The sequence below is a fragment of the Lentinula edodes genome (genome assembly GCF_021015755.1).
Source record: "Lentinula edodes strain Le(Bin) 0899 ss11 chromosome Unknown C8R40scaffold_2, whole genome shotgun sequence".
Lineage (NCBI taxonomy): Eukaryota > Fungi > Basidiomycota > Agaricomycetes > Agaricales > Omphalotaceae > Lentinula > Lentinula edodes.
In genome coordinates, this window is record NW_025764308.1 from 1,268,301 (window position 1) to 1,280,863 (window position 12,563).

Below are 12,563 nucleotides of genomic sequence, written 5' to 3' on the forward strand. Positions count from 1 at the left end.
AATACTAATGGATCATGATGAAACGCCAACACCTGGGATGGGAATCATGGAATGGGGAATGGTCCTGGAGCGCGTCAAAAAAAAACAACGCGATGTATGCCCATCACCGACACGCCGACTTTGGTTCTTCCCAGGTTCTTCCAATGATAGTATCTTGCTTCCAAATCAATGGGCTCGCTTATTGCTGATTTTAAGTGGAAAGCCGTGTTTCCCCTGGGACCCCTTCCAATTCATTCATTCACCGTCCACCTTTCCCAGAACCTCTACTGTCTTCCGTTGAAGAGAATCGTGCGCGGTTGAGACCAGGCTTCGTACGCCGTGCTCCCTTACCATTCGTACAGCTACTTCTTGAACAGCATATTCTATTCACTGTCAGTTGCACCCCAGCAACCAACCATCTGATTCTAACTTTTATGGCTTCCCTGAATTATGTTCAGCCCAAACCATCTCGTAATCGTTTTTCCCTCTTTTTGCAGCTTTCGGCACAGAAGAAATCCCCCCAACCTGGTATATCGAGCGAATCCTATCTCACGAGCGCGACTGTTGACACCATGGAGCGTTACACTCCGACGAGCTCTTTCAGTGGTCCAAAGACTCTATTTCGTGTCAATTCCGGAGGTTCAATCCCAATTATACCTCGGTCGCCCATGCGTATAGATGCCAATTTCTCTGACGAGCCCATCCCACCGACGACAAACGAACTAGACGCGAAGGAAAAGGCTAGGCTGCTGAAGAAAGCTCGTAAGCTCAGCAGAGTTTTCGGAGAAGTGCCAGACCTTCTGCCTACTTCTAACAATTCGCGCGTTCCAAATAAAACTCCCCGTCACCGCCGGTCAATCTCCACACATGGCTCTGACTCGGAACTGCAGTTGAAACAGCACACAGGGCGTAAATTCTCCTCTCAGTCCGATTTGGCCAGCTCGTCGGAGAGCGGAAATCGAATTGAAGTTTCGGACCGAGAAGCGATTCCCCCCGTTCCTTCACTCCCGCGAGAGAGTATCGACGCGTTTTCGGAACATATACCCACCCAGCATCGCCAGCAACCACCTCTGCATGTTTGGACACGTCCGAAACCATTTTCAGACGATGTGCGCGCATTGATACCCATATTCTCGTCAACACCTCAAATGTCTGACGAACTGCAAACCCGTCGACTGATTAAACCGCGCCGAGATTTGGGAGAAGATAAAGCAAAGACTACTGCACCCCATGCGCTCAAAGCTCGAAAAAGCTATGACGCTTCGTTGGCGAGAGCTGCTTCACGGTCGGATGAGGCGGTTTCGAATGGACCCTTGCATCGAAGCCGATCTCTCAGTGCTAACAGGAAGAAGAAACTTGGAGAAGTAGACAGTATTGTCGATTTCTATCCCCAGCTTTCTCAAAAGTCTGGAAGTATGAATCGGAAGCAGGTTCCGGACGGCGTTGAATCGGTATGTCTTTTATCTATCCAGTATGAATATATCTGACAATTCTCTACACAGGCTGTTGGAGTCCTTACCCCTCCGCCTGCTCCCCCTGACACGGTACAAATTCAACAACTTGATTCAACTCAAGTTCATTCAGCTGAGACAAGTGGAACTTCCATTCTGTCTGCGGCGACGTCGTTGCGTGATTGCGATATACAATCAAATCTCGACGTCGACCATTCGATCTCTCCCTCGTCAACGAGCATTCACAGCGCCGAATCCTCATCTATCGATTCTAACATTGACGAGAACTTCCGGGAGCGTCGGCGTAGAGCAGCCAAGCTTACCCAGTTTTTCGGCGTCGAGTATCAGGACATCACTGCCTCGATGCCCCCTACAGGTCATGCATTGGAGCCTATGCACCATATTGCCCCTAGTGAAAAGTGGGAGCCTGTACGAGTCGAGCCCAGCGTACAAGTCGGTGTCCGGACTAATACTCGACGTTTCTGGGGTGGTCGGGGTAACCTCAAAGAGGCGGAAGTTGGCGACGTTATCCCGAAACTGAGGGAATTGAGAGCTTCATGATATTTTACGAATCTGAAATTTACGGTTATTTATTTCGAGTTTTTCTCATTCCTTTTGGTCTAACAGTCATCTAGCATCTCAAACACTCATTACTTGCTTTTGCTCTTCGGATTGTAATCTTGTTTCACATTACTGCTATGCTCATGATAAACTTGATAGATGTCCTTTCGCTCTACAGTTTTGTATTATTACACCTACATGGATTTGGATTTTCAATACTGCCTGCTGAGCTTTTACGCTTTAGCCTTTAGCGATGGCCATCCAACAGCGGCGGGTGAGGCGTATGTAGATATGTTTTCAGGGTAAGTAAGTCCGCATTTAGGCTGATGCTGTTGCATTCGCTACCTCCGTAGCAATACGTATATCGAATCTCCCAAAACGATGTTGGTCATATGTCGAAAGGAGCCGGTCAAAGACATGAGAAGGCCACCAAATGAGATATATGCAGTTCTGTTCAAGAAGAATGAACCGGAATGGACTTGACAAGAGTTTAGCTCATAGCACCTACACGAAATCGGAATCTCCTCCGTCAAATTTATAGATCTAAATGTAGTCGAAATGAGCGAAAGGCTGAAAGCTGTTGAGAGGCGTTTTTCAATGACCTTCCCATACATGACATAGTCATAGTCCTCTTCTAAACCTCTGCGTCCTTTGCCATCAGGCCGCCAAACATCCCTGTCCTTGTCTTCGTCCTCATTTGCATCTGGATTTGTTGTCGGAGGACCACGAGCCAACGAGGATGCTAATGCCAGCGCAAAATTTTGATTCACGGCCAGAGGGAAAAGTTCAATATTATAGTCTAGAGTAAGATCCATATCGTAGTTTTTTGAATGCGCGTAAAGCCTGGACACTGAGTTGTGTTAAGAAGGCCAAAAGAATATATATTCTCAAAGATCGAACCTCGATCGAATTTTTTGCCCTCTTTGTCGATAGAACTGATATTAAAAATGTCGTCAAAGACGACGTTGGACGAGACGGAGGTCATGGCGGAAGAAAGCAAGGAGGAAAATGATTACCAAATCCGGATTCTCGCATCGTGATGGTTTTCTCCCTCTTACGCCCAATAACCCAAGCGCGTACTCGTTTTCAGAGACCGATATCTTCTTTCTTTGTCCGAGAACCGCCCTCCTCTGCGCCAAGGATTGTTCCTACACCTCTGGTCTTTGTTTCTGCAACCCAATGGGACCAATCGTCTTCTCGTCAAGGGTGAATGAACTACGTGCAAGAAGCTGGATTAATTGCGACTTCTAAATCTTTCCAAGTTCACCGTTCTGGCCCAGATGTACTCTGAGAAGGGATATACTTCTCTAGATACTGACCTATCGCTATCTACCGATGCAAGTTCCGTGAACAGAATGCAAGATTTTGAATCGGGTGCATACCACTCTCACGTTTCAATTGATTGCTCTAATATCCCGAGTACAGAACTCAAAAGCGTTGTCAGAGCGTCCTTCAATCCCTTCCCGCCGGTTTTCTTTGCTAGAGGCGCTGCGTGTCTTATTACTCAAACATACATCTCGTCCAATCCCGCTTCCGGACTGGTTCTCATATCACCTCCTGCGTCCAACCATTCTCTGTTATCTAAATCTCTTTTATCCCATGCCCTACCAGAGTTTAACTTTGAACTGAAGTTTCCAATTGCAATTGTGGATACCCCGCAAGGAATGGCCAATTTACAAGTTGCTGGGAATAGGCTAGCCAAAGATGACAGAGTGGACAGGATCGTAGTGAATGATGTGGAAGGCCAAGATGCCTTTGTCAAGATTGAACAGTGGATGGACGAGATCGGAATATGACCATTCATGCGATGTCGTACGAAGATACAGTTGAACTCGAACAGTGACACGGGTTTATTAGGATTAAATACAGGTATGGTATGCACATTCGTCTAGTATAGCAACATGTCATGATGGAGCAGCATCCGCCATTTCATTATTTACTTCTTGCTTCACTTCGTCGACAGTCGCTAATCCTGGTAGAACCACTTTCCAAACACCCTTCGCGGCAAGTACACGATGGACTTGGTGTTGTATCAAATCATGTAACTTTGGGACGTTGGCAAGCTTTGCTCGACTACCCATGAGAGACATTGTCGTGAGGTCGAGGGTGAACGTCGGTGATATGGAGAATGTTAATGTTGGTGCTGGAGAAGTGTGTATTGGAGGTGTGATGGTTACCTGCAGAGAGTTTTAGGGAATCCGAACGCCCTTCAGGACAACAAATTGCTCACAGAAGATTTGAAAAGTGATAATGAAATGGTGAGGGCGACGGGAAGCCGAGCAAACAGTGGCATTGGGTAGTTGAATAAATATGAAGTAGAAAGAGAGATAGAGACAGAGTCCACATAATTCACGTCAAATTCAATTTCCTGGACCGAGTTGATAGAGCGTACATAATGACGAAATGTAAAGGCTCACTTGTGGGTTGGAAGATGGTGAAGGATGAACGCGACGTCCATTGCATAAATGTGGCGCTGAAGAGCCAAGGTCTACAGAATGGACGACGATTGTATCCTTGAATATCATCAGCGATAACGAAAATTCCTGAGCAAGCCGCCGGTATCTCACAAGAAAGCTTGCAGGCCGTATCTTATTCGCGTAGTCTTCTACTCGTTTTCGGGCAACTTCATCTCCACTTGCACCAGGAAGGTCATTTCGAAGTTTGGACCTGTACGTTCCGACGATCTTGACGAATAGTAAGTATCGAACAGGAAGAAGATTTTAACGCAAGATAGCACACACTTGATGCAAAAGTAAATTCAACCATTCCGCTGATTCATCCGCCTTGTTCAGTTCATTTTCATCGCTAGCTTGGTTGTATGGCTTCTGTGACCGCATGATAGAATCGCTGTTTATTCTCGGATGGTATGAAGTTGTCTCGAATGGGTATTTGGTTGAATCCATGAAGAGGTATTTGAGAACGAAGACCAGCAGAACAAGAATGGACAATTGCCCAAAGATAAAACCTTGAGTGAAGGTAGGCTGCAGGGAAAAGACATAGTTTGCTCCCATGGCCCGAGGAAAAAGAGTTTAGAAACCTAACTCGATGACCCAGGGTCTATTTGGCGTATGATTTTCTTTGCCGGCCGGCAGTGAGTGCTTGCTTTGACCAGTTATGCTGACGGTCGCATGTATATGGCCTGCTGCGCCGTTTACAGAATCATTAGTTCGGAAAGCACTGGAGTCCCTTAACATTCCAGTTCAAATACTTACATCCATTCCTGATGCACCTCTAAAATTTCCACTCGTCCAATGGTCTTCTTACGATGAAATCGAACACGAATTTTCCAGGAACGATTCTATCCTTCAATCATCGTACATCATTCGAAAGAGCTTGATCAGGAAGCACTTTCTATCCCGATGCATATTTTCTTACTGCACCAAACATCCCGAGTCTGTGCTCAAAACAGCTTGGCCTCGAACATATGAAATCGAAATATCATTTGCTGATGAGCTCGATGAACTGTTTGCGGACGAGCTTTGGGAACTAGGCGAAGAACTCGGAGATACTCAGAAATGGTGGATTTTAAAACCGTTGAGTGATATGGCACCATTGAGTGAGAATGATATCTTATTTGCAGTGTAGAGGAATGGCCGATCGCGGAAATGGTATAAGGATTTTCAACGATCGAGGGACGTTGGAAAAAATCCTCGAGGAATTCGAGGATGAGAGTGCAACTGACGATGAAGAAGATGAAGAACAAGAACCCAACACGGCTGTGATAATATCACAGCTGCGACATTTTGTCATACAAGTGAATACACTTTACTTCAACTTCACCAATTGTAACCCAGTGTTAATTCTACAGGAATACATCTTGAATCCTTTGCTCATTGACCCAAGAGAAGTGCCTATCGGGCCTGACACATCAAAACCAGACATCCTTCAAGGACATAAAGTCTGTCAACAATAATACATCGCATCTTGATATTCTTTGACTGACATCGTAACGGGTAGTTTCATTTAAGGGCGTACTGCGTTGCCTCAGGTGCACTCACATTATATCTTTTTAATCGCGTCCTGGCTCTATTTTCCTCGGTGCCTTACTCTTCTCCTAACCCGCAAGACAAAATACTAGACCTTGCACCACATCTCACCAATACCTCACTGCAGACCAATCGCGGAGAGGAGGGTGTGAGGCTCTTGAATGAGCTCATTGGCTGTCATATACTGTCAACTGGCTCAGAACAGCAAACCATCCTGACTGCCGAAGATGTGTCGGACATCCTACACCAGATAGAAGTCGTTCTTGCAGAAACATCCAAAGCTGCGTTGGAAAATCCCATTAATTTCCAGGTAAATAAAATCATACTCCGCCTTTCAATCAACAATATCTCGTCCTTTTTAGGCAATCCCCAACGCCTTCGAACTGTTTGGGGTTGACTTCCTTGTTGTAAAGGACTCGAAAGACATTGAAAATGAATCAAAAATCGAAGTCAAGCTACTGGAAATCAACGCAGAGCCTGCAATCGAGCTAACTGGTCCGAGATTGGCTTGGATATTAGAGGACCTCTTTGCAGACATCGGCAAAGTCTGTGTCGAACCTTTCTTTGCCAAACAGTCGTCCTCTGTCCAAGCTGACGCTATTTCGTCAAACGATTCCGGTTGGCCAGTGGGAGAGACTCGCCGAAATTTAGTTAAATGTATGGAGACTGAAGTGCGGAGATTAACATAACGACAAAGAGTGGCTTCACTAGGCCTCACCTTGTATGTTTCATTTACGCCTAAAATTTTACCAGATTCTAATGATAAAGCAAGAGCGCGTCACCTCGTCGGATACACGAGAGACAGTTTCAAGAATGTCAGAAATATACTTACGCTGTAATTGATTATCAGAGTAAGGATATATACGAATGGTTGATTGATTGTCTTTGCGGGGAAGCCAATGGCAGTGAATGGAGAGTCCTGACCAAGCTGGACTGTGCGCTGGCTCCGATACACAAGCGGGACGGGTCAAATGAGGGAATCATCAGCGAAAAGATAAGAGAACAAGGGACGGTGGATGGGGTCCAAAATTCTTGAGCATGAAGAGGGCGGGAATGAAATGAGTACCTGCACACCTAGATGATGGAGCAAGCAAGAGAGCTCAAGAGAGGATATTTTCGTGCACCGCAATTCCTGGACGTACAGTTCTTATTCTCCTCCACGGTGCTCCCTTGTCTCAACACTCACGCTATCCGTACGCAAGCCCACGTAGCTTCAGCTAACATTCTCCGATTGTATCTTGCTGTTAGTCACCTTTCCAACATCGAAGTGGCCTTGCACTTATAGATGGCGTTATTGAGTGAATCTCCCGAGTTCAGGGTTGCTGTCCCTTCCTCAGAAGGATGCCCGAAGCCTGAAAGTGTTGAACGGCTGCCTACTGATTACTCGTGTCATAGCAAACTCAGAAGCAGGTACCGCGAGGAGGCAACCAATCAAGAATATTCAACGACTCATGAATCCTCTAGTAAGCCTTAGTTAGAATGTACAGAATGTCAACACCGTAACATTATTCGCAAGGAGATTGAGATTGAGCAATGGAGCTATACAGATATGTAACACAAGGTTTGAACTATTGTGTATTTGGATAAGAAAATGTGTGCAGTTTTTATATGACGTGAAACTAACCATATCATTCCTGGGTTGAGAAAGCTCTAAAGAAAGTAGTCTGCCGGAGGGCGTTTCGCAGGCACAGAGCGAACATCCTAATACAGACATCAGTTTTGTGGATAGATAGATTAATTGATTTACAGCTCCACCCGTAGGTGTTTTCCCAGAATGGAACAGCCCGCCTCGACGGTCCATGATAGTACATGATAGCAAGAGAATTAGAGACACGAACCACTGGTGCATGTGAAAAAACCTTATATTCCTGGCTTAAATGTTCGTCTAGGTGTAATATTGACGCAACGTTCCCGCATCTGCGCTTGTGTAAGCTTCATTTGAAAGGGGAACGAAATACTCACCGATAACAATAATTAGGGGCACTCCAAACTGTTACGATTGTATTGTCAAACATCATCTTGAAGCCTTCCATTGCTAGCTGGTGGGCCCGAGCAATCAGGTCTATGGCATTATGATGGGCAAAGGCCTGCGAAGCAATTAGCTTCAGGATGCAGGTCTTCTGGAAAAGGTCCGACCTTGGTAATATCTGCGCCGAAAAGGAAACCTGCACCTCGTGGAGATAATCCCCAGCCCGAAATATCTAGTAGGAAGGTGGGCTGTGAGTAACGAACAAGGGTGCTTAATTCGCATTTACCATCGGGATCTGACCATAGTAGGTCGCACATTGGCCCGTCATGAGGCACCTCTTGTTTTCGGTCTATGCTTCGTATCTGCGGTATATGAGCACCAGAAATCAAGACATACGTGAGAGAGAAATGACATACTTGGTCGATTGTTTGGAGATTCGGACTTAAACCCCCATGTACACAGAATACTCGTCCGTCTACCACAGCACCCAAGGCAAGATAGTCGAACACTTCGCAGCACCATCTCCAAACGTTGCTGCTGCCGTATTTTCTTTGACATTCATCATAGAATCCATACACTTGAGTGATTTGTCGCGACTCATGGTTTCCTCGAATAAGTGTTATGCGTTCTGGGTATCGCACTTTTAGAGCAAGGAGAAGGAGAAAAGTTTCTACAGAATAATAGCCCCGGTCCACAAAATCACCTACCAATTGATTTGGGTCAATAACTATCAGGATGATGACGATAAGACGCACCCATGAAAAGATAATTTGTGTCTGGACAAAAACCCCCAACTTTGAATAGTTCTATGAGATCAAAGAATTGACCGTGTATGTCGCCACATATCTACTGGAGATGTTTGTTAAATTTTCAACGAGTGGACCGGATTGACATAGATCTGTTTTCGACGCGTACCGTCACTGGAGAATCAATTACTTGGACGTTGCCCTCTTCAATCAAGATTTCTCTGGCTTTCAAACACAATCTCTTGACTTGCTCTTCAGATATTGGTTCGCAACGTTTGAGCTGCTCAATCTGTCTGTTTGGAAGGTTTAGCAGTAATGAGATGATACATGGAACAGCAGTGATATAATGTCTTAGTGTTATGTCTGGTTCAAAAAATGAAAGAAAAGACCTGACCCGTCTAGATCGCTGGGCATTAGAGAACCCAATATTGTCGCAGGGTTGAAACGTTGAAGCTACAGTAGATTATCGGTGAGCGGAAGAGAAAGAGAACACGTGAGAAATCAAACCTCTTCCAGATTTCTTCACCAACTTCGATGTCGGAATCGACTGCTGGCCCATCAACGCCTTCCAGGAAACGATCTAGATGGCAAAACTCTGATGATGATATCGAAGAAGCTCAGCAATTGACCATTAATCCGGTTAAACGTCGCATAAAACCTAAGCCCAGCAAGTGGCCTACAGCCTCAGCAGTACCTCCAGTTGCTCAAATACCCAGATACCCCTTACACAGTATATATGTTCCACCTCGAACTCACCACCCGCCTATGGTTCCATCACGCTCAGTCTACTGCTACGAGAGATTGAACCAAATCGAAGAAGGAACCTATGGCGTCGTTTTCCGTGCCAAAGACAAGCAGACCGGTGATATAGTCGCTTTAAAGAAGCTGAAATTGGAGGAGGAAAAGAATGGATTTCCGATAACTTCCTTGCGTGAGATTAACGCGCTGATAGCGTGCAGACACGAGAATGTGGTTGGTATTCGAGAGGTCGTTGTTGGCGATACATTGACTCAGTACGTACCGTCGCCGATTTACAAGTTACATGTTTCAAGTTCTGTTGTATTCTATGTCAAGAGTCTTCATCGTCATGGATTTTATTGAGCACGATCTCAAGTCCCTCCTCACCTTGATGCCTTCGCCATTTCTGCAGTCAGAAATCAAGACGCTGATGCTTCAGCTACTATCCGCCGTTAAGCATTGTCATGCGAACTGGATTCTTCATCGTGATTTGAAAACCAGCAACCTCCTTATGAACAACCGTGGAACCATAATGGTTGCAGACTTTGGTCTGGCCCGACGCTACGGAGACCCTGTCGGCGTTGGGGGAATGACCCAGCTCGTGGTTACGCTGTGGTATCGGTATGCCTCCTGCTCTTTTAATGGGCTGCTCACTCAACTTTTGTATTTGCAGAGCTCCTGAAATACTTCTAGGAGCGGAAAAATACTCAACAGCGGTCGACATGTGGTCCGTTGGATGTATATTCGCGGAACTCCTCTTGAAAGAACCACTTTTTCAAGCCAAAAATGAGCTTGAACTCATATCAATGATTTTCAAGCTTCTGGGTCCACCCACTAACAATTCCTGGCCCGGATATTCTTCATTACCTCTCACAAAAACCATTAATCTTCCGTCACCTCAACCTCATCAGTTCCGACAAAAGTTCCAGTACATGACTGCCGCAGGAATCGACTTACTAATGTCTTTGTTGACATACGATCCCGACCAGCGAATATCGGCGGAAGAGGCTCTGGACCATCCTTACTTCACGTGTGTCATTCCTCTCATATACTAGTTCTATCTTATTGTTGACACTTTTCCAGGGAGTCGCCACTTCCAAAGCATCCAGACTTGTTTGGGTCGTTCCCTTCCGCTGCGGCGGGCGAAAAGTGCGTCATACCCATTGCACAGTACATGTTGCGAATCACAAAAAGTCTGTTTTCATCAGGAAGCGCAAAGTGTTTGATAGTCCGTCTGCTCCTACGCGTGCGGCAGACCATAAACTATTCACCGAGTTCGATCCGGATATGTAGTACGTTCAGTGTGGTCACTGAGTTGGTTATCCCACTATATCGAATAAGATTCCAAGGTACAAAAATACAAAGGGTTTTATGTGGTCTGGTTAGTCATCGTCAGGAAGAGCATTTAAGTGCTCTCTCATTTTTTGGAGCCGTCTGCTGGTTCGTTCGAGGTCTCCACCGTACTTGTCGTAATACTCTCGGACCTCTTCCACCGTAAAGCGAGTCTGCAGCGCAATCTCGGATAATTCCTGTTCAAGAACATGACCAGCAACGGCGACCGTGATTGCAAGCTGCAAGGTATCGTCCGTTATTGTGGGTGGTTCCCTGACGGTTCAACATCTCAGTTTTGACAATAGTCTGAAAACGACAGTTCACGCACTCAGATTTTGCGCACTGCACATTGGGACCCTCCTCGAGTTCATTTGAGCCTCTCGATTTTGCCCAAGCGGGAGGCGGGTCATGACCATCTCTGATTCTCCATTCGTCTTCTCTATTGCCAGGAGGTGCTAGCCGTAGTATACCAGCAAGCTGACCTAGCGAGGAATTAGCAGCAACGTGTGGATCTGCATGAACAGATTCCTGTCCGGCGCTGCTTGAGCCGACAACAAATTCTTGTCCATCCTCATGTTTGGAAAGACGCTTCCGCTTCTTTTTGGGTTTATCGTCGTCTTGGCGGACGTAGCCATATTGCCATTTCTCACCCTGGTTGGGTTTCGTAGTTGACACAATCTTGTCAACAATCTTGTCAAGGCGACCTGCGTTCTTCTTGTACCGTTCTCGCCATGATTGCCAGGTATGACGGGTAACCCAGGAATATTCAGGATGGTTACTCTACCGGAAAAAGATCAACCACCAGCAGATACATGACAACGTAGAAACAATTTTACCATTTCGCATAGTTGCTGATATAATTTATTTCCGGTTCTTCCACCGGTGGATTTGAACGGAATCTTTGCAGCAATCCATTCGCACAATTTTTGTTCGTCTTCTTCAGTGAACTGCGTACGTCTATGCGAATGTCAGATTGATACCTTGAATGAAAATCAACTCAACTCACTCTTCTCCCGCTCTTCTTCCACCTGGATTTTTAAATACATGAGGGGTGAAGGAGACTCCTTGTCGTTCGATACATCTATCCACCCATTCCAAAGACTCGATGTATTTGTGGGGAGTGAGCTGGTAATGTTTCACCAAAGCATTGAAAACATCCGTCTTCGAATCGGCGATGATAACGCGTGCAGATTCGAGCGATGCATAGGGAAAACCAGCACAGTACTATTCAGACCATCATGTCAATCATGAGTTAAACGAGGACAAAGAGAAAAAACGCACCAGAATCTTCTCGTACAAAGCTTCTCTGAATTTTACATTTGCAATGCTTTCATGAACGTGAATAGGCATTGGTCTCCCTTCTGACTCGAGGAAAATAGGTGCGATATGGGCTCCTGCGGTTTTGCATGCTTCCACGAAAGTTAACGGTACGACCCATCTTTCCGCTGAGAAAAGCTGGAAGGCTCGCTGCGATTCCGGATTGTGCAAGTCTGCTAAAACGTATCCTCTATCCGGTACATTCCCGTCGACCTGCCCTCCGAGTTCCTGTATCATTGAATAATTAAGCACAAATAAGAAAAAAAAAGAATTGATCATTACTGCTATAGACTGGCGTAAGGTGTTTTGAACCTCTGGCAGGATTTCGGGATGAAGATAAAAATGGATACCCTGGAAGATAGTCTGCAATGTCACGATGGTTCAGCATGTCTTCCCGGGGAAAACATTCATGATGTTACCATAAGTCCTAACCCAAGTTCAAGGTTGGGGTTGAGCGGAAGATCGGAAAGTCACGTAGTCACTC

General features: G+C 45.7%; 8 protein-coding genes across 8 annotated transcripts; 4 read left to right on the forward strand and 4 right to left on the reverse strand.

The window, feature by feature from the left end:
* Positions 1–7: 7 nt before the first annotated feature.
* Positions 8–1,991, forward strand: C8R40DRAFT_1165510 (uncharacterized protein; the record flags this gene model as incomplete). The annotated part of the gene is made up of 4 exons (XM_046230705.1): positions 8–149; positions 196–371; positions 438–1,430; positions 1,482–1,991. 4 exons carry the CDS (start codon positions 8–10, stop codon positions 1,989–1,991), a joined length of 1,821 nt encoding a protein of 606 aa, XP_046091644.1.
* A 115-nt stretch (positions 1,992–2,106) lies between these two features.
* Positions 2,107–3,033, reverse strand: C8R40DRAFT_1139504 (RNA polymerase I). The gene is made up of 4 exons (XM_046229462.1): positions 2,892–3,033; positions 2,594–2,841; positions 2,500–2,534; positions 2,107–2,441 (listed from the first exon to the last, which is right to left on the reverse strand). The coding sequence occupies exons 1-4, from the start codon at positions 2,974–2,976 to the stop codon at positions 2,333–2,335; spliced, it is 477 nt and encodes a 158-aa protein (XP_046091645.1). The 5' UTR covers positions 2,977–3,033; the 3' UTR covers positions 2,107–2,332.
* C8R40DRAFT_1080778 (uncharacterized protein) lies at positions 3,034–3,821 on the forward strand. Its single transcript, XM_046227096.1, has 2 exons — positions 3,034–3,365; positions 3,417–3,821. The coding sequence occupies exons 1-2, from the start codon at positions 3,272–3,274 to the stop codon at positions 3,785–3,787; spliced, it is 465 nt and encodes a 154-aa protein (XP_046091646.1). The 5' UTR covers positions 3,034–3,271; the 3' UTR covers positions 3,788–3,821.
* On the reverse strand, positions 3,822–5,073 carry C8R40DRAFT_1080782 (uncharacterized protein). Its single transcript, XM_046227097.1, has 5 exons — positions 4,733–5,073; positions 4,559–4,675; positions 4,409–4,504; positions 4,222–4,359; positions 3,822–4,168 (listed from the first exon to the last, which is right to left on the reverse strand). Exons 1-5 carry the CDS (start codon positions 5,000–5,002, stop codon positions 3,896–3,898), a joined length of 894 nt encoding a protein of 297 aa, XP_046091647.1. The 5' UTR covers positions 5,003–5,073; the 3' UTR covers positions 3,822–3,895.
* Position 5,074: 1 nt separating this feature from the next.
* C8R40DRAFT_263384 (tubulin-tyrosine ligase family-domain-containing protein) lies at positions 5,075–6,962 on the forward strand. The gene is made up of 6 exons (XM_046234526.1): positions 5,075–5,524; positions 5,577–5,745; positions 5,800–5,889; positions 5,949–6,287; positions 6,340–6,698; positions 6,750–6,962. The coding sequence occupies exons 1-5, from the start codon at positions 5,106–5,108 to the stop codon at positions 6,664–6,666; spliced, it is 1,344 nt and encodes a 447-aa protein (XP_046091648.1). The 5' UTR covers positions 5,075–5,105; the 3' UTR covers positions 6,667–6,698; positions 6,750–6,962.
* A 665-nt stretch (positions 6,963–7,627) lies between these two features.
* Positions 7,628–9,106, reverse strand: C8R40DRAFT_1158064 (Metallo-dependent phosphatase-like protein; the record flags this gene model as incomplete). Its single annotated transcript, XM_046229695.1, has 9 exons — positions 7,628–7,678; positions 7,816–7,894; positions 7,940–8,064; positions 8,114–8,178; positions 8,233–8,308; positions 8,363–8,649; positions 8,702–8,792; positions 8,862–8,985; positions 9,087–9,106. 9 exons carry the CDS (start codon positions 9,104–9,106, stop codon positions 7,628–7,630), a joined length of 918 nt encoding a protein of 305 aa, XP_046091649.1.
* A 120-nt stretch (positions 9,107–9,226) lies between these two features.
* C8R40DRAFT_1032859 (Pkinase-domain-containing protein) lies at positions 9,227–10,723 on the forward strand (the record flags this gene model as incomplete). The annotated part of the gene is made up of 5 exons (XM_046223289.1): positions 9,227–9,705; positions 9,767–10,051; positions 10,104–10,460; positions 10,514–10,579; positions 10,639–10,723. The coding sequence occupies 5 exons, from the start codon at positions 9,227–9,229 to the stop codon at positions 10,721–10,723; spliced, it is 1,272 nt and encodes a 423-aa protein (XP_046091650.1).
* Positions 10,649–12,563, reverse strand: C8R40DRAFT_259698 (uncharacterized protein). The gene is made up of 7 exons (XM_046234518.1): positions 12,499–12,563; positions 12,362–12,442; positions 12,044–12,307; positions 11,769–11,986; positions 11,599–11,719; positions 11,091–11,542; positions 10,649–11,035 (listed from the first exon to the last, which is right to left on the reverse strand). The coding sequence occupies exons 1-7, from the start codon at positions 12,499–12,501 to the stop codon at positions 10,813–10,815; spliced, it is 1,362 nt and encodes a 453-aa protein (XP_046091651.1). The 5' UTR covers positions 12,502–12,563; the 3' UTR covers positions 10,649–10,812.